Here is a 27,155-nt window from a genome sequence, read left to right as displayed (position 1 = left end):
CTCCAAAGTGTTTGTCTTTCTTCTTTTGTTTTGATAGAATAACATAAGTGTGTCAGAAATTTAAATAAGTCTTGAAAAAATGAACATCTTTGGCATAGTGATAGCTAAAGTAAGAATAAGTTGTGTGAAAATCATTTGCCTCAAGGAACTTTTTCATGCCTAACTCTCATAGGTATTTTTTTAGGAGAAAACAAATTTAGTCTTTTTTTAGATGTCATTTATTCAGTGGTAAATAATTGGAAACAATTATGACTCACTATAACCACTACACAGAAATAGAATATTTGCACTCTTCTGGGCTATCTTCTTCATATAGTAGCCAATGATTTCTCTGCTTTCTATCTGTTTTTCTTCTGGATTTCACATTTTCAGAGAGTTATTTTTAAATAAAATAAACAGTATATGATATCTTTCTGTCACAGGAAAGAAAACACTCCAGAAAATCATCAGTTATGTTTTTTTTTTCCTTTTGGCTCTTGGTTGGATATCGGCTATTGTGCAGACAGGGACTTCTTGCAGAAAACTAAGCACAGGCATTTCAAGCGAGAACAAAGGCATTGTCTTAGCCTGAAAAACTCCACAGAGTTTGTATGTACATGATTACAGAAAGAGATTAATACAAAAAATAATAACAATTACATAAAGCATCATGCAAACATATGCACAAACTCTACATTTCTCCATCCATAGTTTTAACATCTCACATACTAAGGCTTTTCTTTCAAATAAGAACAAACTTCAACAAGTCCAGAAGAAAATATCTGAGTCTGGTCCTCCTATGTAATGCCCATGATATGTCCCCTATCAAGCTTGCTGCTTACTGCTAAAGCATAAGTTATTTCTCATAAAATACATTCCCTTCTAACAACCAAAGGCTGCAAAGATAGCAGGACTTTCCTGATTCCCAGTCTTTCTCAATGCAACAAAATAAGCAAATCCTTTAACAAGAGACCTAAGCAAGATCATGACAGATTTGAAAGGTAAACCAATCGCTGTTGGTTTTCCATAAGTTGTGCAGTCACAACAATTATATTTGACTGATCAGATTCTATCCACACATAGCATCTGCAGAGATTTCAAAGCAGCGGGAAGCCAAATAATTTTAAAACTGCTTTTCATATAAATAAAGAACAGATGGTCCTTCCACTTAAAAACAAAATAAGGAAAGAGAAAAAAAAAAAAAGAACAAACACAAACAATGTATAAGCAAATGGGTGGAAAGAAATAAGAGAACTAAAGTAGAAAGCCTTTGGGCCCCACAGTGCATCCTCAGCTTCTTCATAAAGGATGAAGACAGTAAATGGTCACAACTGTTGGACTCAAACACATAAAGAATAATTAATACCCTTGTTTCCTGGTGCAGCCTAAGGCATCTTATCCCTTACTGCCAACAAGGGTGTGGCCATCTTTTAGTATGGTTTCTCTTACAATGCACCAGGTTATGGACAGTTATCATATACTCAGTTGCTGATGTATAAATGATACTAAATCTAATTTTATTTCCAGGAAAGGATCAGCTCTTAAATTCTTGGCATCGGTGTGTTGCTCTCATTTCCAAGACCATATATTTTTTCAATTGGCTCCACAAACTCTTTCTAAAATTATCTAAGCACAAGGTCTGGTAACAGGTCTTTGGCCCATAATTTGGTTTTGGGGGCTTTTTTTTTTGAGGGGGGGGGGGTGGGGGGATGGTTGGTTGGTTGTTTTTTGTGTTTGGTGGTTTTTTTTTTTTTTTCAGCTGCTAGTAAACCTCTCTGTTATAATCTATTTCTGCTTATGTTAGCTATTTTTGAAAACAGAGAAAATTTTCTACCTCACACTCACTCATGTGTAAAAAATAGGAAAAAGCTGAAAATTTGTGTTTGTTCAAAGCAAGCATTAACTTAATGTATTTCTAATATCATATGGAAAATAACTAAAAAAGATTACAGACTTTCTGATCCCACCACTGCTCTGAAGTGCCATCTAGTGTCACTGAGGGACAGTAACAAAGTTACTGTTAGCTAGAGAAAACCAGAAGGAAAAAGGTTGATGACGCTATATGAGAAGACAGTACTCATATTCACATAATCCGTTGTTTTGGTTTCCTCTTTTTATTAAGTCAGAGGTGCAGAGCTGTGAGATCAATAGCCTTTTTGTACACCCACAATCAAATGCATTTACTTTGAACAAGGATGGGTTTTTTCTCATTCTCTCCATATGCATATATTGCTCTGAAGTCAGTTTTTCTTCTGAGAACTGCCTACATCTGTGTTTTCTGTTTTTTTTTTTTTTTTTTCTGAAGAGTTGGCCTAATTTAGCTGAAAGTAGTTCATTCAAGAAAAAGGAAAATAAATTAAAGAGTCATGTTAGTGAAAATTTGCAGAACACTGAAGGGGAAGTACGGGCTGTGAGATAGAGGTTCAATATTAACTGCCTCATCTTCAAAATGAAATTGTGAAATTAAAAATAGTTGAAATTTTTTAGCATAAAACGTTATCTTAACAATGCTCCAGCAGCTCCATCTGCAAAAGAACAAAGTTTCTGTGGATGTCCTGAAAAGGCACAAAAACTGTTTAGCTGTTTGGATTACACTCAACACAAACACTCAAACAGCAAGACTCATCAATGGCTGCATTTTAAGTGACACAAACCAGCCTTTGGCCTCCTGCCCTGCTTCCTGCTCTGGAAGTTCAGGGCTGTTACTGTGCCATAAGTGCATAAGAGGATCAGTCTGGATACAGTCTGGATACAGTGCCTGGATACAGGCACTACTGAAGGCTGTTTACCCTGCCTGTTAAACACCACACTTTCCTTTCTGAGATTTAAAGAAGTGGTTTCTTCATAACTGCTTTGTCAGGCAGTTTTCTGTCTCAGTGTGTACATTATGCTGCTTGAAAGCTTTGGAGATTACCTCTATGTGGGTGTCTTAAGTCAGCAGACCAGAAGAATGTTAATGCTCTGTTACTGCATGCGTAAATTGGACTTAAATCTGCCGGAGAAAGAATGGAAAAAAAAACTATGAGAAATTTTATTGTTCTAATTATATATTTATTATTATATTTCACATATACTTTTAGACTACAGCAAAAACTTATAACAAAATTATAACAGTGTGATGAGAAGCAGTGATGGTTGTGTTTCAATATCTATCTGTGTGTACCTCCACAGCATGAAGTGAAGAAGCTTTTGAAAAGCAGGAATAATTGTAGGCCTTGCATCTGCAAACACTTACTCACATGAGTAGCTCCAATATTTTCACTCAGAGGATGTGAAAAAATACAGATGACCATCAGTTTTGAAGGTAAACTAAAAAAAAAATTAAAAAAAAAAGGTGCTGTCCACTCTTTAAATACAAAAGTCTGATTTTAAACAAACAAAAAAAAAATCCTGAACTGTCTAAAACACCTCTATCCAGGAAATTTTTATGCCAGGAAATGGCCCAGGTACTTCCTTTGGCTCACTCCCAGAAGGAGAGAAGGTGAATACTTGAAAATTATGATTTCTAGTCATAAATAGCATGATATTTTGTTTAGATGCAAAAATATTAATTGATAGATGGTGTTGTTCCTAGCTTTTGGTAGAATGGACAGTGGAATATTTACTGCTTTATTCTGGATATTCCCTGGATGAAAAGATAGAAGGAACACTCAGAAATTTCACCGATGATACAAAACTGAGGAGGGGGGTTGTTGGCTGATCTGCTGAAGGCTGTGCTGCCTTTCAATGGGACCTTGATAGACTGGAGAATTGGGCAGAGAGAAACCAACGAGGTTCAACAACGGCAAATTCAGGGTCCTGGACCTGGGCAGGAATAGCTCAAGGCACCAGCACAGACTGGGAGCTGACCTGCTAGAGAACAGCTCTGCAAGGATGGCCACGAGCCAGCAGCAGCCTTGTGGCCAGGAGGGTCAGTGATATCCTGGGGTGCGTTGGGAAGAGTGTGGCCAGCAGGTTGAGGGAGGTGATCCTGCCCCTCTAATCAGCCCTGGTGAGGCCAGTCCTGGTGCTGTGTCCAGTTCTGGGCTTCTCAGGACATGAAAGAACAGGACCTACTGGAGAGGGCCCAGTGATGGGCTACTAAGGTAATTAAGGGACTGGAGCATCCCTCTTATAAGGAGAAACGGGAGGTGCTGGGCCTGTTTAGTCTGAGAGGAGAAGACTGAGAGGTGGTCTCACCAACACCTGTAAATATCTCAAAGGTAGGTGTCAAGAGGATAGTGCCAGACTATTTTCAGTGGTGCCCAGCGACAGGGAGAGGAACATAAATTAAACCATCAGAAGTTTCATATCAACATGAGGAAAAATTTCTTTACACTAAGGGTGGTCCCTTCTAATTGTGATTCTGTACAAATTATTACAATTTATAAAACTTTCTATATTCATATTTAACATGAAAACAAGCAAAATTTTTCCAACTCTTTATATTTTTGTCTAACCAACATTGCAGTATATATTTTGTGATAAATCATACTTTCACCTTTTATTAATTTTCAACTAGTGTATTAAAGCATATATTATATTTGAATAAAAAAGCCTTAAGAATTTTGTTGCTATTTTTGAAATTACAAGTTTATACAAGTTACATTATTGTTTCCAGATGAAGACTTTAATTGAGATTAATTAGGCTAGTCCTGCTCTAGAGAGTAATTTTTGAAAGTGTTCAAATTCCTAAAGTCATGGAAAATAGGGACCATGTGTCTGCTACTAAGCACATGTTAGAAAGCCCTCTCAACAGGAAAAACTCATAACCAATTAAAGTTAATCATGTAGCATTCTGATGCTGAATCCTTTAATCTTTTCATTTCAAGGTATCGTATTTTTGCAGGAATCAAAAGCTTGTAAAGAATAAACGAAATTCCAGACTGTAGAAAAAAAAAGAAATTTCAAGATGCATAAAATAATCCTTACATAAAAGACAGAATAGTTCTAACTACTGCTTGCCCATGCTAGAAACTCTAGACAATTGAAATGCTTCAAAATAATTTCATATTCCCTTCTGAGAATATTGGAGTTTTGTCCATACACATCATTCTATCATGGAAGGAAAACATGGATACATTGCAATGAATTCTTGAAACAAAGGGCTGACTTTGAAGTGTTGCCTAACAGAGAGCGATTGAGAGATCTTAGACCTTGAGTGACTTAATGTTCCATCATGCCATCAAGAAAATGAAGCAAAAAGATTAGCCTTTTGGCTATATTTTAGATTTCTATCCTTTACTGCTCATTTTCACCACCATATTCTTTAAAGACATGCCAATCTGCATGTGTAGATTAGAGAGAGATAGAGAAGACTGTGTGAATTTCTCTTTAACAGAAACAGATAATTGGATTATTATGGAAAAAGTTAAATATATTAGCTCTTTACTGCTCTCAAAGGACTAAATTACAATGAAGTGGTGATAGTCCCTTTGAACTGCTTTGTTAGAATTCTGACACACAGGATTGTCATGTTTCCGGCATCTTAGACAGTGGGAATGGTCTCACAGTATGAAAAGAAAAATGCAACAGCACAATGATTTTAGATTATTCTTCAGAGCTGAGAAAGAAATAGCATTAATATGAACTGAAGAAGACATGTCCCATTTACCAAAGCTCTGTCCTACAGAGGAGAAAGCTAAAGATGACTCCAGACCAGCTCCACCCTCTCTCACCTTTCAAGTGAGGAAGTTGAGATAAAAGAGCTTTCTAGCCCCTTGGTTACCTCATGGACAGCTTCTGGGCTGGTACGAGAGCATGTAGTACATGAACATATGTGAAGCTTGTGAGGATCAAAGCAATCCCAGCATTGGTACAGACTGGGTGATGAATGGTCTGAGACCAGTCCTGCAAAGAAGGATTTTGGGATATGTGTGGATGAATAATTGGATATGAACTAGCAGTGTGCACTTGCAGCCTAGAAAGCAAAACATATCCTGGGCTGCATCAAAAGCAGCGTGGCCATCAGGGAATCCAGGGAGCTGATTCTGCTCCTCTTCTCCACGTTCCTGAACAACCCACCTGCAGTTATGCATACAGTGCTGGGGTCCTCAGCACAGGAAAGAGCTGATAGAGCGAGGCTAGAGGAGAGCCACAAGAAGTGTCAGAGGGCTGGGGCTCCTCTCCTGCAAAGAAACTCTGAGAGAATTGGAATTGTTCTGGTGTAAAAAAAGACTAAGGAGAGACATTATTGCAGTCTTTCACTATATAAAGAAGGCTTATAAGAAAGACAGAGGCTTTTTACCATGGCCTGTAGTGACAGGATAAGGTGCAATGGTTTTAAGCTGAAAGATGGTAGAATTAGGTTGAACATGAGGAAGAACATTTTCTTTAAATTAAGGCTGGTGAAACACTGGAACAGGTTGCTCAGAGAAGCTGTGGCTGTCTCATCATTGCAGCGTTCAAGGCCAGGTAGGATTGGGTTTTTGGCAAGCTGGACTCATGGAAGGTGCTGCTTATCGCAAGGAGGTTGGACTACACGAGCCCTAAAGGTCCCTTCTAAACCAAACCATTCTGTGATTCCAAATGCAATATCAGGGCCCTGAGTACACCAGCAGGCTCTTGCTGCCTTAACCATCTCTTCCACAGCCTCTGTCCACCTAGATTTCTACCTCTCATTGTCCAAAAGCTACATTTAAGCTCAATTCCTTGTCTTTTCCCTGAGCTTGCAGCTGGGTTTCAGCAAGACAGACCAGCTGTGCAGGAGAAGGCAAGCTGGGAGACAGCAGTCACACATGGCAGGGCAGCAGCCTCAGGATTGAGGTAACAGTGCCACAGCACCCCATGAAGCACAGCAAAGCTGTTTTGGTGACTGTAACAGATGTCCACTGAGAGGGCAGGCTTAAGGTCAAGCTCAGACTGCAAGTCAATAATATAATGCCAGGTACAAAACTAGGAACAGTGTACCTAGAACAGAGCTAGGACTGTGATTCAAATGGAATACAGCTGCTGGACAGTGGGTGGAGGCAGTGCGGCTGGAGAATGTGGATGAAGCTGGAGTAACATCTACAACATCACCTGAGTTAATTAGGAGCACAGGTCCTGTTCTCCAAAGCCTTGGAAGGCACTTCTCTAAAAATGTTTTGTTGTATGTGACAAATCATTAGCGGTGGCTTTCAGAAGAAGGATTTCCTGCTAATTGGTAAAGCAAACACCTCCTTCCCTTCACCAAGCTTTGAATCAAACATTTTGATTCAACATTTTGATGTGGGCCATCACCTGCACATCTATTCCCTACTTGCTTGAAAGAATGGCCCTCATGTAGACTCCCTGGAAAAAGAACCATTCTGAGACAACACATATCTGATGGGTCTCAGGGTTATTTAATTATGGTTGTGTTAAAAGGTCCATAATAATGGTAAAGATTTAACTGCTAAAACCAGTGTAAACCCCTTCCCTTTATGAGTGAAGTTATTACAAATGTGTGATCCTATTTTATTTTCATGGTCTCATTATATTTTCATGAAATTGAATAGGAGCAATGGGTTTGCCGTACTACAACTGAGTAGTCATATTGTCTGTATCTATCTAGAAGCTACTATGAGGTAGAAAAACGGCTTAAATTATAGTGTTGCTCACCAGTACTGCTGTAGCTAAGTTTGTGTCAGCAGTTCTATGTGAAACCAACTTTTCCACTTAAATATTATTCCTCTCCTAAATCTTGGAATCAGGTCTTGTTTCTCAAGCATATTTGTTTCTCCTTTGAAAATTAAAAATAGTCCATAGTATTTTCTTCAAAACCTCAGTGTAAGGCAAAAGTGTATATAAATACAACCATACACATGCAAACACACATAAATGTTGAGAAAATTGTGGAAATAATGAAATTATAATCTAATAAAATTCAAATTGTGGATCAGGGCATGTCAGCAAATCTTAGGACCGGAATGTCTACTTCTAATTGATGGCTTAGGTTATATTCTAGAGGATAAAGTTACATTTATGTTATTAAGTGAAATCATGCCATTTTCAAAGCCTGGAACATGACTTAGTCTCATCTGTGTTGTAAGGCTTTTTTGCCTCATGAAACACAGTGGCTTCATTTAAGCTCTCTGTTGAGAGTGATAAGTCCAAAACCCTGGCTAGGAATTGTTTAGTTCGGGCTAGAATAATGCAAAATCCCATTCTTATATATTAATACTGCAAAGAATAACTTGCCATCTTCAGGGACATAATGTGATTTACTAGTGTAGGTAAAGCCTAAAGAAGAGAGAAGTCATCAATTTCCTTTTATATAATAATTTTTTTTTGGTGACATTAATATTTTGCATTTATCTACCCAAACATTGAGAATGCTATTTATCTGCCTGTTATCTGAATGCTTTCCTTACTTTTTCTTCTCAGTCAGTGATAATGCTTTCTGCAATCCTTCATGGTAATGTTTATCTCTGGGTTTTTTATATTTTTGAACAGCTAATAATATGGTGTTCTGATCTGACTGAGACTTGGGAAGAGTTACGGTATTTGATTGCAGTACTTTACTTTCCATACACACAACCCAGAAGTCATTGCAACCCAGCTGAGAAGAGAGAAGGGAAGATGTTCCCTCTGAGTTAGCTTTCTATCACTATTCCAAAAAGAAGCAGCGTCTTTCAAAATGCTCTTCTGTTTTTTAGCATAATGTATTTATGTATTTCTATATAATATATATAGAAATTAAAATAGTATGGAAGCATTAAAACGTCTACTCAGAAGCTAAAAGGCCAGATGTTGATTTCAGTTTTTGGTTCAATTCCGTTTACCATTTAACAAACAGACACACATTTATAAAAATATACAGATACAGAATTATCCAAATACAATAACTAGGTGATTGCTGAAGCCCGAAAAAATATGAGATGAAGAAAAAAGAGTTAAGCGAAATAGACAGAAGTCTGAAATTTATGGGAGGTGAACAAGTTTAATTGGGAAATGTTGTGTTCTCCTTAAAACATTGCAGGATGAGGGAAAAGTTAGTGCAGCTGGGCCATTCTTGAGTTGGATGGAGATTAACTTAGACATTAAGCACATTTGTGTCCATTCAAAATAAGTTTACAAAACTTAACTCTGTGACACAAAATGTCTAAAATAGTTTCTTTCCTTTCCAATGTATACAACTGATACAGTTATATATGAAAAGCTTTGCTTGACTGAAAAAAAGAAAACTGATCAGTGAGGCCTCAGGTGATGGTCTAATGGAATCAGAGAACTGTCTTCAAAGTTTTTATTTGACCTTTCAGAGAATTGCTTATTTTGCCTTTTTTTTCTAGTGTGATTTTTAGAGGTGGTAAGAAAGTGGAAAATACCTGTGGGTTAATAGACCATGACTGCTTCCAGACCTGTACATCCCATTTTGCTTGGCTCTATTTCTGCAACATTTCATTGCAGGTATTCTGCTGAATACACAGCTAAGAGAGGACTGTGGAGAAAATTGTCGGAGAATACTGTTCAGACAGTTTACGTAAAGTGAGGCTAGTACTTAGGAGACTGATTATTTCCTGGACTGGAGCTCCATGGGCACAACTTATGTTCCAAAAGATAAGTGTCTAATATCATTCTGGATTGCTTATATGTGCCTGGCGTCCTTCTGCTACTTCAGGACAGGACAAGTCTGCTCAGAATCCTGAGTCACAGTAGCCAGACCCCCTTGGCTGTGCTGTGCAGCCCAGGGCATGTCAGAGAACAGTTAGATGTCCTTGCACTACCTGACTGGAACCCCTTGACCAGAGGCAACTGCCTAAATGCAGACATCTTGCTATTAAGCGCTTTGAAGTTCTTTGCTTTGCCATCAGCTACCATTTGAAAAGGGCACCGGTATTAAAGACATCTTCCACAATCTATGCAGGTGAGTTGGACACCTGAGAGCCGCTCAAATCATACTGGATGTCTACCTTTAGGTAAGTGAATACTGTTAATATGTCTGTGTTGGACCACTGAATCACTCCCCAGGCTCCACAACTGTTCATTACGTCCCCACTGACCCTGAGGAATGCCTGGACTCTTATCTCACATGTAGACATCTGTGTTTGCTATTTCTCAGGACCGAAATGTCAGATACATCACATACCTGACACTATTTATAATAATAGACAGTCTGCAGCTTGCAGAGAAGTGGAGGAAATCTTAGTGAGATATAAGGTGGAGTAACTTTTAAAAAAAGTAGCTTTTCAAATGGGAAATTTGATTTTTGAGATGCTTTTAGCAGTGCTATGTGGCTGTGTAGTAAAGCATTAGTTGAGTTTCTCAACACTGCACAATTCTTAAGACAAAATTTGTTTCATACAGCATGAGGTTAATCCACTCTGGATTTCTTGATAAAAATAAAGACAAATAAATCACTGGATTGGAATCTGTGGTTGCCAAAACTGACCATTTAATATGGCCAAAAGCATATTTCCAGCCAGTCTTTCAGAGGAGCTCAATGTCTCCAAACAGGAAAAGGATGAACAAATTTGTCTGGAAGGAAAAAATTGTAAGAAAAATAAAAATACCTCTTCATATACTTCTTATTTCTTGATATAACACCCAAAAAAGGCCAGTTGTAACCATAACTTTCTTTATTTCACTTAAAAAGTAAAATGTAAGTAGAAGGGAAAAACATTATGAGACATGAAGAAAAAAAAAAGGTTCAAATTAAATAATGGTTTCCCTGTACATGAATATGGCAGAAGACAGTTGGAAGAGGATGGAGATTTTCTTGAGGAAAAGAAATTCTAGTAATGTTATCTGTAATAGTACATCATTTACTACTACTATACATATTTTAGTAGATATATCTATCTTTAGTACAACTAAAGAGACACAAGCCAATGGTTAGCAATGGAGTATTAATAAAAATAATCATTGTTTGCTGCATTTGGAAAAGAGTAGATCTGTTTTTTCAGACTGATGTATTTTTATTAAATCATGTTCTTTCTAAAGGAAAAAAAAATGTTTGAGAGTGAGAAATACTTTTAGATTTGGTTGTCATAATAGCTTGTACTTAAACATCTCAGGAAGACATGTAAGAATTTGGTTCATTTACAGTCCGTTTTCATGAAACTGGGAATACCAGAACACTGATGTGCTGTTACTGTTCATGGATTTTAAATAGGTAAATGCTCTCTCTACCTCAAGGCTATTAATCTGCCACCAGTTCTAGGGAAAATAATGTAAAAATCTCACACAGCATTCAGGGGGTAATGAACTAAGTGACAGCTAATGTCAAAATAGATGCTAAAAGGTAGCCAATGATATAATAGATATTATCTATCAAACTTAACTTGCTGATGAGGTTTTAAACTTGGTAAAATCATCTTCTGTAATTGCCATAGATTTGTCCAAGGTGCTTCAATTTAGAATAGACAATGGGCCGTATTTTTAAACGCTGCATAGTAAGTGGCTCCCAAACTGTCCCACTGTCATGGAAAAGATGAATTATGACTTAGTGGATCTGTTTAACTCCAAGGTCACATAAACTAGCAGAACGCCAAATGCTATATTCTTGTTGTACAGAATCCAGATCATTTAACATCTCTTCTGACCTTAAGCTGTAGTGATCTGAATGCAAACTGACATTGATAATGCTTAGATTCTGGGAAGGTGTTTAGTATCCAATGATTTTCAAAGCAAGTCTATGTTGGTACAACATTAGCATATACAAAGAATAGGTGGTGAACTAACCAAGTTGGCCAAGTCCAACTCTTCTTTTTCCATAAATTATCTGTACTGTTTACAATACAGAAATACAGAGATGCTGCTATAATTTTTACCTGTAACCACAATGTACCCACAAATTCAACAGCTCCTTGAGATATTCTTGGATTCTTTATATTAGTAATCATTGAATTGTCTCATGCTCCAAGGCCACCTAATTTTCTATAATACATGGATCAGCAGATTTTAAATGCTATGACAAAACCTAAAGGATATATTAAGGAGTCTGGTTTAAAAACAGACTCTTACCTTCATGTTTAGTCCTCATTAAAAAAAAAAAAAGCTTTGATCAGACTTTGGATCAACTCAAAGAAATTTTGCTGTTGACTATTTGAATCAAATCAGAAACAGTCTGAAAAGCAACAGAGAGGAGGACAAAAGTACTAGAATATAGACACTGTCAAGTTTGAAGCAAAACAGCGAGCAGTCTTTCAGAAGGACAAAAACAAAGATTTGTGCTAACTAAAATATCTGTTGCGGTCTGCTAATAGGTTGTAACACTGTTACCATTTTTGTAAGTTTCCATAGCTGGTATTTCCTTTTTAGGAGAAAGGAAAAGAAGGATTTGGATCACCACAAATTTTGTAATGCTTATAGTATGTGCTCTAACACTTTCCATTTAACATGTAAGTCCAGTGTAGAGGCTGAAAAAAATAAAATTTCAATTAGGAGGAATGGAAGTTTTCAGATGAAAAAATAAGCACCTACAGCCTCCAGGACCTGGAACTGAATTATTTTTAGTGGAACTAATTAAATATGAGTCAGATTTCAGTAATATTTTCAAAATGCTGCAGAACTCTACAGAAATACTTAACTAATTGTTCCTGGAGATTTGTGCCAATATCACATTTTTGTTTATTCACTATATATAGGCTAACAGGATGTATATTCACTGTTTAGAGACATAGAAAACATCATATATAAACATTATGTTGCCTCTTCATAATTAAGTGGCTTGCTGTATGGTGTCCATGGAACAGCTTTTTCCCTTAATGGAGGTTTCTTAACCCCTGCTGCAGGTAGACAAATAAAATGAGCCAACCTTCATTTTGTCTTGAGAGTAATATTTAATTTAAAATCTGAGTGATCAGAGGGAAAACCTCATTGCTCATTTCATGTGGCAGTGTGAAAAGTTTCACAAGGAATTTTTATGGAGCTATATGTTCCTATGGTAGAAATAATCTACTCCTGATACTGGGTACCCAATTCTCTTGGTTCTGTGTACCAGATGTGTGCACAGGTTTAAGATGAAAACAAAACAGCAGTTGGTTTAGATAGTATCTATTAAGTTTTGGTAACCTAAGTCTTTTGGGGAAAAGGGTATTAAATCCAAATAGATTGGGGTGCACTTCCATTTATGCAGAAGTGCAAAGAAGCTATAAAGAAGGCAGTTTTACAAGAGAGAAAAAGAAGAGAGGATATCACTGATGAGTGTAGAAACAAAATGGTGACACTGTAACTCAACAATATTTGACAGATAGGTCTCAGCCAGTGTAAATTGACTTTCAGTGAGCTCTGCTTTCAGATTCTTTCATTAAAACCCATTAGACTTGCCCATCTCAAGCCATGAAAATATAAATTAAAACCAAAACACAAAGGGGCTTTGTATCATATAAAAGAAATATTTTATTCATATATCACAAGACAAAGAAAATTAGATTATAATAGGTCTTGATCATATTTCCCATCAAAGAAAGATGAATAATTAAGGTACAAAAGAAAATAAATTTTAAAGAAAAACTGCAGCACAGTGGTTGTAAAGGTGAAATATTAATATGTCATGACATCATCAGTGTGAAGCATATTTATAACCAGTTTACAACTTAGATGACATAGGTGAATTTACATATTATTTTGTGTATTCATTGGAAATTAGTTAGACTTCATTCACATGCTGTTTAATGACTTCTGAGAGCTACCAAAAGAACTACTGCACAGAATACAAAATAGGACCAGAAACAAAGAAATCACACAACCACAGTCCCACCCTCTGTTGCAGAAGAAGCAATACCTTCATTTGCTGAGTTAGGTAGGTAGTAGGCAGTACCTACTTGCTCTTCCAAACATGTTTATGAGGTGATAGTTTCATGAATTAGAACAGTAAGATTAGGAAAAGCATAAAAATATGCCAAAGGGCAGTATTAAATAACAGATTGGACAGACAGTAAAAATCTTATTAAAAAGGGAGGAAGATCTATTGTTTTTTATCTTAACCTCAGAAGGCATGTGATTCTTCATCTTGACTGTGCAATTTCCATAGCTAATTTAAAACAGTCAGCAAGACAGGAACTATATGAATGAACAAGTCTCAGCTGAACTTCATGTGACCCAAGATTTTACCATGTTAATTTCAAAATATCATCAGTTTGCTTAATAAGATTTGTAAGCTAAAAAGTTATTGCATGTTTTGTATTTCTGTTATCAGAATGAGAAAAAGGATGTATACTTGATATACAGAAAAAACTGGTTCATATACACAACTGTGCCAAAAGCATATTAAACCTGGATTATCTTGTACTTGCAGCCAATGTTCAATTCTATTTGTACTGCAAAGGCACAACTACACCTGTTACTGAGGGTTCAAAATATACATTAATTTATCATAATATTGGGCTTGTCCTTCAAAACAACTCTATAGATAGAGAAAGCACAATTAATGCCTTTCCTGTGATCTTTAAATTCTCTTTACAAGTATTATGCTTCATTGCTCACCTTGTTATATATTCTTCCATAAAGCAAATTTTGGTATTACCTTAAAGGTTATCTCTTTCTGCATGAAAAATATTTTTTTATTCCAACTGATCTCTTGCTGAGTGCTGCTTGTTGCTACATTTGCAGTCAAGTCATAGCTGAGGTTTCCTTGGTCAACTAAAGCTAATGAAGTAGTTTTCAGACAAATATCATTCTGTGCATGAGAAACTCCATCTGGTCTCCATTTGTCTACATACAGAACAACAGCAGCTTTGTCCACTTGTACATTACTAGTCCTGATACCATGCAGTTTTCACTTAGATTAATTCACTAGTGTAATCCCACTGCTTCACATTCACTTCCTGGCACCATTCAAGCAGTAATGCAGTAACGCCAATGAGTTTCCCAGAGGGTTAATGTTTCTCCCACACCAGGGAGACAGGCATGATGTCAGAACTCCAAAAGCATAACATTGCACTGTGTGGAGCAAATTGTTTGCTAATTGGGGCATTGCAGAAGCACAGAGGTCTTTAGGTGTTTGCTGTCTTTCCTGTTCTTGGTGAAGGGCACTGGCTTTTCCCTGTTCCCAGTAGCCTTCACTGCTCTGGAGACAGAGGCATCAGCAGCAAATTTTGGGAGAAGCTCACATCCTGGCTCCTCTTCAGGAAACTGATAGGGTTCTCCGGCCCAGACACATTTGTACTCTATCTTTTCATAAAGATAATAAGTTGAAAATGGACAAAATCCCAAAATTTCTCCCCCAACAATTACAGTCAAATGCAATTAAACACACAAGACATTTTAAAATGGCTTGTGCATGCTTTCTATATGCACATTTGACAATTGTCCCTACCCAAATCTATAAAAAAAAGATGTTTCTCATAAAAAGGAAGTCATCCTCCATTTATAGATAAGGGAAAGTTCTTATGGAAGCATTAAGATCCACTTTAAACTGTTACTTTCTTAATATATTATTTTTCAACATTGCCTGGTGAAAGTAACATCTCATCCAAGCCTTAAGATACATTCTTGAACTACATCCATGGAATAAGAAACAGACAACATAAAGCTGAGTAGTTCCAGATTTTGAAAAGCAGGAGAAAACTGTAAGTGCAAAATGAACGAATGTATGGAGTGAGTTTACAGTAACTGCTCAAAACCCATTCCTGGGATGTGTTTTTATTAAACAAACATACATTCAACCACCAAAGAAAATCTCCAGACCAAATCAATTCCGATGATTTGCAGAAGAATCTTTGGACTCAAGTATGTAATCTTTGAACTCAGTATGTAATGTGGAAAAGGGTATGATTCAAAGATAATTTTGAATCTGATCCTTAGGCTAAAGTTTTCATTAAGGATATTTTACTGTGGTCATAAGACAGTTAAAGAAAAAGGCAGAAAAATGAATGAGTCACTTGGCTGAGGAAGAACAGCAGCATTGAGGTCTGAGTGCTATGTGTTAGCTCATGTCTAGCAGTATAAAATAAGTTGGAAAACAAAAGCCTGTTTGCAATTCTTTTTACAATATAAGCTGTTTTCCCTCTGAAATACAAAAAAAAAAAAATCTTGTATAAACCTATGGCTTTTTAACTTTCTCAGGTTTGTGAAATATCATTCTCTGATCCCACAGGAGGAACAGATGGGTTGTCCTTGTACAAAATATGGTATCCACCTGCACTTCATTAGAGAGCTGCATTTTTGTACATGCCACACCACAAGATCACCATGATGACATAGCAGCTTCAGAGAACAGCGTGACTAGGGCTTTTTTTTTTTTCCCTCTTGTAACACAGAGGATCTGGCAGACTTTTACCTCCTGACACTGTTTAGAGCATATATTGGTCGATACAGCCTCTTATTGCATCTGCTCTGGGAATTAAGGAAAGCAGCTTGAAGGCAGTAAGGTAAGTGCTGCTGCATGCTTTAACCGTAATGTTCAGCTATTTAAATGTAGCTGCAATGGGAACATGAAAACATGACAGGATAAGTTTGCCAATTTGTAAATTGAGCACAAATCAACAGTTTCACTGTCGATTCACTTTCTCAGTTTCCTTAAAACAGCTTCAAGTATTTTGTACATCAGTGTTGTAATTTTTTACAGTCTGTTTTGTTCTACATCGGAATAAATTTTGACATACAGTACAAAGACGTTTGTGAGTACTCACTGTTTACTTTTTCATTCATAATAGTGAGAACTTCGTAAACCCCATTTGCTAAATCATTTTGCTTCATTCTAGAAAAAGACAATGCATCCTGATATTTAAATAATTAATCACATAAACAATGAGAGGGAAACACTAGGTATTTTTAAAATTCTAATCAATTTTAAAGCACATTTTAAATACAGTAGTGAAACTTTAAAAATACAGTATTTTGCAAACTGTATAAGAAGTTAAGCTACAGAATTAAAGTTGATTGACTCTTAATTTATATATATATTTTGTTTCACAATAACTTAACAATTAAGGAAATATAGACAATGTCAAACATAGTTTGAATAGTATTACTACACTAATGTAGCAAGCATTTTCCCAAAATCATGGATTTATCATTTAGTATGTTTTGGCAAGTTGCCTGAGCAACTCCACAAATATTTTCTCAGGTATTTTGCAACACAACTCCTTAGAACAGGCACAGGCAATTAATTAAAGCATGTTTATGTTGTAAGATAAACATCAAAGAATGTATTCTGATTTCATATTTTGGATTTATGTAATTCAATGCAACAAACAAGCATGAGTTATTAACCTTTTACACTTCAGACAGTGAGACATTCAGATACCTGAATGAGAAATGCATTAATAAAACGAGTTAAATAAATTTCCTATTTACTTTGCAATTTTATGTCACACATATGGCCATATGTCCCTTAACTACAGAATTGTCACATAAATTCTAAAACATTTTGATAAATTAATTCAAAGCACTTGCTATCTAACATTTTTAGTTACTTCTGGGATTCTGCAAAGCAGTAAAATTTTATACTCTATTTAAAGGACTGTAACACTATGATATCAATAATGAAACTTAGCATTACAGATATTATTTGAAACTAGAAGAAAAATAGAATTTGAATTTAAAATGTCTATGTTATTTTAAAACTATAAAATTAAGGAGGTGTGTAAAAAATGTCACTATAAGGCCAAAGAACGTAGTCCAAGGAATTCATTGCCCTCTTTTTATACTTTGAATACAGAAGTACTTGATTTCCTTTCTTTAATATTTAGTACCTAAATAGGACTGGTTTTTGAGATGGATTATCTTACTTCAGTCTTTGCTTCAGTGAGCTGTACTTATTTATACCAGCAGGGGTCTAAAGGTCGAGCTCATGTTCATGTTTCATGTTCTCATGCAGTAATGAAAGACAGATAAAGAAAATTACACTGACAACTACTATTTAAATGATTATCCTAGGGTTTGTAATTAGGTAAATGTGATGGGACCAACACCATGGAGATGATATGCAATCAGATTCCTTTTTCAGGGGACAGCACCTTAATATCTAGCAGTGGGACTTTATGAGTTATTGAGTGGGGGTAACATAAGAACATTTTTAAAAAATTCTTTGTACTGTACTGCACAAGATCAATAGGGCCTGCCTAGAGATGCTTTAAATGAGATTGTTATCTCACTAGAATATGATGTGGCTTTTAAGAAGTCAATAGAAGCAAAGACATTTAGAATTAGGGAAAATTTTGTAGCTATGGCCCTGCTCTTTAACATTAAGTCCTCTGTGTAACAATTCCAATAGCAAGACTAAGTTACTCTGCTGGAAGATTGCCCAGATCTGAGATCAATGTCTTGTGGTCTGTTTACAGGCTTCACATACTTTCTGAAATTCCTTGAGAAAAAAAAAGTTTTTAAGGATTTTCTTAATCCTCTCATTCTCTGAACAGTAGTTGAGTACTTGTAGCCTTGTCTTTTACTACTGAAAATCAAAGTTCACTGACTTTATTGATTCTAGACCTACTTTTCCGGCAGAACATCTATCTAGCCAGTAAGAAGTATAAACAAGATATTAGTCATCATAGATAAATTGGCATCTTGTGGAGTACCTGATGAGAAAGCTATGGCCTTAAAGAGTTAAGTCACCCCACATATACTGAATCACAAACATCTCCAAGGACACCAAATGTCCTTTTGCTGTATGTGAACTAAAAAACTAACTATGTAAAGCCAGTTTTGTTGTTCAATTAATTTAGAATGGGCATGAAATGTAACCAACACCTTTGTTGTATATAGAATTTGCAAGAACATTTTCACTATCTGAAATTCAGTCATTTCAGGTCCACTGTCAGATTCAGTCATTTCAGATCCACTGCACACATATGCAATACTGGTTGTTTGGCATGTTAAAGATAATATGCTTTATATTCCTATTCATTTGTTCTTTAGGTGACTATGAAACTTAGTGGACCATGTTTTACAGAACATAATCCATGAGAAAAAGAGCTTTCAAGCTACACACATCTTAACAACACACTGTGTATGGAGCATTACCCTCAGTTTTAACTTCCCTGTCTCTTTCAAACTTAAGTCAACTAGCCACATGTTTAGAAATGAGACAATTCAGCACATTAGGAAAGCTTGGAAGAATTTAAATGGTGGCACTGTCTCTGAATGTGGCCTTCAGCAAAACTGAAAACTTCTGTGGCAAGTTTAAAAATCTTGTATTTCATCATCTTTCTTGTAACTTATCAATGAAGGCAGAAAGATATAAAAAAGTTTTACTTACAACAGCAAAATGGCCAGCAATTTTGCATTGCAAAGGAAGATTATAAAAGACAGGGGCAGTATTAACAATGTAATATTAACAACCCAATATTTTTTTATTAATTAAAAACTTTAAGTAGGAACCATAATTAGTTTTTAAATATAATCTTTATGTGGTAAAATTTCAAATATTGCTGAGAGATAAAAATTTAATGCTATATCCTGTTTATTCCCTTTCACCGTACAGGGACAAGACACATTAGAAAGATGACTTTAAACTCCCTAGCTGTCTTTCTACTGTTAATTGGTGGCAGTTTTTGCCAGTATGACTATGGTCCTGGAGATGATTATGGTTATGATCCTTTTGGGCCATCCGCAGCAGTCTGTGCTCCAGAATGTAATTGTCCTTTAAGCTATCCTACTGCCATGTATTGTGACAATCTTAAGCTGAAAGCCATTCCAATTGTACCAAGTGGAATAAAATACCTTTATCTTCGAAACAATATGATTGAGGGAATTGAAGAGAACACATTTGACAATGTAACAGACCTACAGTGGCTGATCCTGGACCACAACCATTTGGAAAATTCAAAAATTAAGGGAAGAGTCTTCTCTAAACTAAAGAACCTGAAGAAACTTCACATTAACTACAACAATTTGACTGAAGCTGTTGGACCACTTCCCAAAACTCTAGATGACCTGCAATTAAGTCACAACAAGATCACAAAAGTTAATCCTGGTGCATTTGAGGGGCTGATGAATCTGACGGTCATTCACCTCCAGAACAACCAGCTGAAAGCAGATTCTATTTCTGGGGCTTTTAAAGGCCTGAATTCACTTTTGTATCTTGACTTAAGCTTCAATCAACTTACAAAGCTACCGACAGGACTGCCTCACTCCTTGCTCATGCTGTATTTTGATAATAATCAGATTTCCAATGTTCCCGATGAGTACTTCCAAGGTTTTAAAGCCCTGCAATATTTACGTTTATCCCACAATAAATTAACAGATTCTGGAATACCAGGTAATGTCTTCAACATCACATCACTAGTTGAGTTGGATCTCTCCTTCAATCAGCTGAAGAGCATTCCAATTGTCAGTGAGAACCTGGAAAACTTCTACCTCCAAGTCAACAAAATTAACAGTAAGTTAAATTTACACATATTCATTAATGTTTATCACAGACTAGATACTGATGGACAATGCAAGTATCTGAAATAACACATGAAACAGACTGAAAAAATAGTACTGGTTAGACTGTTAGCACACTAACATTTACCTAATAGTTGTCCACATTCATGTTAAAAGACAGATATTTACTGAATACACTCAATATATCCTTAAAATGAGAAATGTATGCTTTCATACTGATGTGGATTTTTTCCTCAAACTCTCATCTTGTGTAAATTGGAGTAACTACATAGAAGCCAATGGAGTTGTCCTATACAATTCAGGAAAAAAATGAAAAGTTTGATCAGTGCAAAAAGATGTTCAAAATTCTTAAGTTGACAAAAAGAGAGAGATGTCAGGTGAGGATATGACTGTGGTAACCTTTCAGGAGCTGCTAATCAAAATGCTGGAGGGAGGAGAAAGGGAGAAAACAACAAATTCATAAGGTAGCAGGCACAAGATGCAGTGAAAAAAATACATCAAAGTATCTGCATTTGTTTCTTTCCTCCCTTGCCTCATGCAGCATCCCTCCAAATCTCTCTTGAAATACAAAGAGCTGCCCCTGTTCTTTCTTTTCATTCCTATTTCACACATCATATGATCATGCAGCAAGTTTGTCTCCATTCTCTTACAATCTGAAAAATGTTCCTTCTGAAGTCAAGAAATACCACAACTTTCATCAGACCATGAAGGTTTCTGCAGAGACAGGGCTTTCACAAGGCTGTCCCATTCCTGGGTTGACATGGAGGTGTTGCAGAGCTGGAGAGGCCTCACCATCATGCCAGAAGTTCTCCAGCAGCACCTTTGTCCGTGTAGTCCCTGATGGAGAGGGAGATATTCCAAATATGACTGTGGTTCTTCAGGAAGATTTATATCATCTTGCTTGTTGATATAAAGTAAACCACAAAATCCTCCCTTCTGTTTGTCTGCTTGCATCCATCAAGGATTAAGAGTATCAGTGTTAGCTACTCCAAACATAGCTAACTCCATGAAGAGGTAGCCTTTAAAAACAAATATTTTTAGGGGAGATCTTGCCAGACTGAGGGCAAGATATTTTGACATGTTTTGTATTTACTATGTTTCATTTTTCTCAGTGGCTTTTTTTTTCCTAGTGCATCTCAGTTTCTTGTTTTCATGAGGGAAAACAATGAGTTAATAGTTCCCACCTAAGGCATACAGCAACCTGTGGAACTCCACCAGATACTCTGCCACTCCTAAAATAGCTAAAAAATATGATTTTTAATTTCTCATGAGATATAAGCATTTTTCCCTGCTTAGAATGATCTGAGCCTTCTGCAAGTTAACCAGGTACCAAGCTTGGCTGGTATTCACTTTTCCAAGGACATCAGAGTCAGGGACTATGACAAGAATTTTAGCTTTTCAGGGCAAGCTGCATTTTCAGGGGGATGGTGTGGGGAGTGGATGCTCACCAGCTACTGCTACACTATCATTGTTACCCTATGGATGGATGCACCAGAATTATGATTTACTGTTTTTTTTCTTTATCATAAAATCTAGCAGACTTCAAGAATCAATTTTCTCAGCTATCTAATTTTACGGGCATAATATATAGTACCCTAAGATGCTGATTGACAATGTGGGATAAAAATTAATTAGAAATAATCCTTAATAAAGGGCAAACAAAGCCCTTGGATTTCACCATTCATGACACCTGACTTAAAGCTGTGAATACTTAGTCTTTTGGGAAATTGAGTTGATTGATCTGTGATTATTTAAGCCTCAAACCAATGACCAGTTCCTTTGTTTAATAAATTGTTATGATTTAGCAGTGATTTATGAAAGGAGGCCAGCTTCTGTTCCATGCAATGGCCTATGGCACACATATGCAGTGAGAGACTTCTGTCTAAGGAGTAATGATCATTTGTCCTCAAATACACAAAAGGTATAATCTTTCAGTTTATGCTTGCTTAGTTTGAAGTTTTCATTAAAATGAGAACTAACATAAAGATATTTCTCCAGAGTTCTTAATTTGCTATGTCTCCCTTTTTCTCGGGTACCTTAAAGCTTGCAGTTAACATTTATATTTGTCTAAGAAAGAATAATCTGGTTCTAACTCTGTTGATATTACTGGAAAGAATATTTATCTAAATTATTGTCCATGAGTTTCACCATGGACTTGCTACAATCACTGTGCATGGTCATTCATAAAAAATAATCTGTTTGAGAAATACCCTTATTTGAGTGAGTTTTTTGAACAAGAACTGATGAATAAACACATCAAAATATGTAGTAGAATTGGCTTTGCCTTAGTATGTGCTGTTTCCCTCTGTGTTGCAAGAAACAGTGGGTGAAGCAGATAGCAAACTCTTAAGAAATCAGAGTAACTCCTCTGATTTCTAACTAATACATTGAAGCACATAATAAATCCATTAAATTGATTGTAGGTGTCAAATCTACAGTTTTATCTACTGTACTTGGTGCTCATTGGGTCTCCAAGCTAGAATAGGACCATGGAAGTTTTAGAAAAGCTTTCGCTTTCTCCATAGCTCAAAACTAAACTGTAGTTTCTAAATTGAAATGTCTTTAAGATGACATTATTATTATATAAATACACATATGCAGGTGCAGAAACACACACACACACACACACACACACACACACACACACACACACAGACTTAAGTTACAGACTCCTCAAGGCAAAACAAAACTTTGCAGGATGGAAAAAAATCTCAATAATCAAAGAGGTTCAGTGCAACAAGAAAAGGGTCCAAAGATGGCCTTCTCCATATTTCATCTGTACTTGTAAGGGATTAAGAAGAAAATTGTTGCTTCCACATGAAACTCCAGGAAGTAATGGGGCTACTCCACATAAATGGAGTATGAAAGGGGAAGTATGCAAATGTTCCAGAAGACAGTTAAGAGACTATTTATCAAATTGTGGAGGTGCTTTATGGTCTTTTATCTGGCTCACTCCAACAATTACGAAAGGATTTTTTTTTAACATGGCCTATCTAAAAATGTGTCACATGTGATTAGTGGACAACAAACCAACAATAATGACTATGTAACTTCAGATCCTGTTAGGATTGTCCACTGTACTGTTAGATGAAAATCCAATTTTCAACCAATACTTCTTATTCTCTCAGTATCTGGCTTATGCAGGAATTCTGTGTTGGGAAAATATATGGGAAAAAACCCAGGTACATTGTCTCTGAATATGAATTTCATAAATTCAGGAAGACATTTTTTCAGCTGAAACATTAATAAGTGTAACAAAAGAGGAAGTCAACTACTGAGATATTTGATGGCATTGTACTCCAGTCTAAAGGACTGCAATTCCCCATATAGATCATACTGGTAACAGCTCATCAAGTGCACTCACACGAAGCACTGGTCTTATTTTCTGCTAGTAGAGACTGCAACTAAAATAAAACATTTTTTAATATGCTTTTAACAACTAAAAATCATATGAAGAGTATAAAAAATTGATATCCGCATTCAGACAATGAGGACCAAATATTTGAACTAAATCCCACTGAGGTCCATGATTGAGTTCATTTAACTTCTGGGAGGACAACATCTCCATCCACTTCCCAAGTAATTTTAGCCTCATAAACAGTCAGCACAGATCAGAATTTTGTTATTGTAGTTAAGTTTTGTGGTTTATGTGTATGAAGTTTATGTCCTTTTGAGTAGTTAACCGTCTATCCAGCTTGTATAAGCATATCTTCTTTTGCAACCAAATATTAGCATTTATGCTCAAAAGTAACAATATGAGAAAACAACCCTAAAATCTAAATTTATAAAGTTTTTAAGTGCTTGTCATCAGCAAAAATATACTTACCATGTCATTCCTGAATACAAGAAGATGGAAAAAAATCAATATTAGAATTCAGGTTTATTTTAAACTTTAAAAATTAAACCCAAATTATCTGAAGAAAACTGGAACTAAATAGTCAATGATATAGCCTATAGCCCAAGAAAATGAGTTAAATCTCAGGAATTTATGTTTTCATTCAGCAAAATTCCACACAGACATAATCCTATAAACATCTCTCAGATCATATGATTTTAATGAACAAGAATCATTAGTTTGTTTCTGCTGGTACATTCTGAACCAAAAGAGTATTAGATTTGGTCTGAAGTATTAAAATTTTACTGTATTTCAACATGGACTGCCCAAAGGATGCCATTCATCTCACCCTTCCAAAAGTAGGCTGCACACTACATGAAATCTAGGAAAGTGCTTTGATTCGCTTTCATCAAATTGGAAATCAAGGTCTGACTTTTAAATTATATTTCCCTAACCCCTACTCAAAACAACTTACTCTGTGGCAGGTACATGAGTCTTTACCCAGTCTTAACATCATATCTCTGTCCAAAAAATTACCTATGCTCTTATTACCTATGCTCTTAAGAGCTGACTGTACATTTATACTTAGTTTACAAAAGCCATGTTTCATTAGGGATAGAAAATTATTGTAATGCAAATCCTGGCAGTATCCAATTAGAAGGATGTTAATCCAAAAGTTAATGAGAAGGTATGAAAGGTACTTCCTCCACTTCCTTTAGCACTACAATTTGATCATACTTTCTTAGATGAGTTAAGCAGCCACATAGAAAAGATACATAAGGTGACTTATGAAAGGTAAATCAAATGGCACTTGATTTTGATAAAACTAACTTGATGTCTCAGAAATTATGAGATGCATGGGTTCATTTAATGAGTCCATTTAACCTTTTAAAGTATTTTCTGTGTGAATTCATCTGATGTCAGTGTTCTGAAGAAGAACAAGTATCTCAGACTGTTTCTTTAGTAGTTATGCAGCTTTTCAATAGACTAATCCTCTGTCTGACAAAGGAAACAATGAGGGAATGAAGACCCTCTTTGCAAAACTACACAATGTGGTACGCAGGAGACATCAGATATAATCACATACATTTTCTCCTGAAGATAGATCTTCTCTGCATGAAAGAGTTCTATAATACAGGTGTGTGTGTGCTCTTGATACTGAGCAGAGAATTTCAGTAATTCATGTAATTTCTAGGTTACAGTTCATACTGATTATAGGACACAAGACAAATTTCTGTTCAAGATCTATCTGGTGTTATGAGAACCAAATAATACCTCAACTGAATAGAGACCATATATAACATGATATATAAATTACAATAAATATATATATTTGATAAGTAATTTTTGCATTCAGACTCACCTAATTCTGATGCAAAAAGCTTCAACTGCACAGTTTAAATGTAAAACTCTTCTCCAAACCTAGACCCAAATTTCATTTTGAAATAGGTAAAACAAAATACATACAAAATACACAGACACCCATTGGACTGCCTACACTTTAGGGTAAAGCTGTTTCATCATGGTTTCAATTTCTCCAGAAACTTTTTACTTCCTTCAACATCCTATAAAACAGTTTTACCCTTCCATTGTAATGTACACAAACTGACTGATTCATTCCTCTGCATCTCTAGTTTTTTTTAAAGAGTGATTTTTCCTTTTATCTATATGCCAGATTAGACCTCTATATGAAATCTGAAGTCTAAAAGTCAAATTTGTACTGGAAGAAAATGGCATTTGAAAAACTCAGTCTTGAAATTCTGAACCTCTCACAACTAACAGAAAGAGACGCTCCCAACACAAGCCCCTCAAGTTCCAATAAATTTACTGGGATTTTCATCAGTGTAAATGCAAAATATTGAAAACAGTAACATGAATTAAGGTCACAATTTTCAACTTAAATAAAAAAAAAAAAGCAGAAAAATAATGGTTTTGTCCTATTTGTCCTAATTATTCATGTTTTCCTCCTATTTCTGTTCTCTTTGCTTCAGAGTTCCCACTGAGCAGCTTCTGTAAGGTAGTTGGACCAACGACCTATTCCAGGATCACACATCTGCGCCTGGATGGAAACAACCTCACTCGGGCTGACCTGCCCCAGGAGATGTACAACTGCCTTCGAGTGGCCGCTGAGATTTCACTGGAGTGAGATACCTGTGATCATCCAGTTCCCTTCCAGGGGCAGTAACTGCAGGAATAACACACCATGGTAGTGCTTTAAAATTAGGATATGCCTTAAAGCAAGTGTCAATCTGCATATTATCCATTCTGTTTGTTAATATTTAGCAAGGACTTGGCAAACTTAAGGGAACGTGTGCATATTTTTACAAATGGTTCTATTTAGAAAGACGAGAATTACCAAATCTGATGCAAAATATGTTTTTATCTGGCTAGATGAGTTGATGAAAGAGATTCAACTTCATAAAAATCTATATTCATGCATGCAATTCATGCCAGCAGGTTCTAGACTCACAGGGAAGTTAGGTGGGATTCATTGTGAGTTATAGTGAGCAGTATGGGCTGGCGTGTGTCCATACAAGATTACTGTCCAACTTTCCTAATAATCATGCCTTTTATATATTGTTACCCATTGCAAAGGAAAAATTGATTTAACAATATATGAACAATTTAAAATTTGTGAAAATATGTGTTCAGAGTTTATGACATTGTTATATTAATGGAATACATGAAAGATAACAAGGAAAAAATATTCAGGTTAAATAATTGTTTACTCTTCTTTTTGTCATACTTTCATTTAACTGTCATGATAAGATTTTTTATTCATTGCTGGTATAATTGTTATTTCAAAATAAATCATACATACAAATATTTTTATTCAATTACTTGCATGCTATTTTTAACCAGACTGTAGAAAATAAAACATATCAAATAGTGTCCTTTTGTCCACATCATTGACAACTATGTTTATTTCTTTTATAAAATGAAAAAAAACAGGTTAGGACAAGACAATCTAAGCTCCTCTATTATTATTAAAATTTATTGTAAGGTTAATTAAACTGTTTTCTCTATTTTGACATTTCAATATGTTTGTACACATAATTTAACATGTGCCACTACACTTGTGTTGGCCAATATATCGATACCTTATGAAGTTTGCAGTATGGGAATC

The 27,155-nt window shown here is 35.8% G+C and overlaps 1 protein-coding gene across 1 annotated transcript; it reads left to right on the top strand.

Moving 5' to 3' along the window:
* Window positions 1–15,792: 15,792 nt before the first annotated feature.
* On the top strand, window positions 15,793–26,920 carry LUM (lumican). The gene is made up of 3 exons (XM_068190366.1): window positions 15,793–16,232; window positions 19,289–20,185; window positions 26,020–26,920. Exons 2-3 carry the CDS (start codon window positions 19,309–19,311, stop codon window positions 26,172–26,174), a joined length of 1,032 nt encoding a protein of 343 aa, XP_068046467.1. The 5' UTR covers window positions 15,793–16,232; window positions 19,289–19,308; the 3' UTR covers window positions 26,175–26,920.
* The last annotated feature ends 235 nt before the right edge of the window (window positions 26,921–27,155 follow it).

The sequence above is a fragment of the Anomalospiza imberbis genome, chromosome 5 (genome assembly GCF_031753505.1).
Source record: "Anomalospiza imberbis isolate Cuckoo-Finch-1a 21T00152 chromosome 5, ASM3175350v1, whole genome shotgun sequence".
NCBI classification, from domain to species: domain Eukaryota; kingdom Metazoa; phylum Chordata; class Aves; order Passeriformes; family Viduidae; genus Anomalospiza; species Anomalospiza imberbis.
The sequence above is the reverse complement of the archived record's forward strand: the minus strand, read 5'-3'. Positions and strand labels throughout refer to the sequence as shown.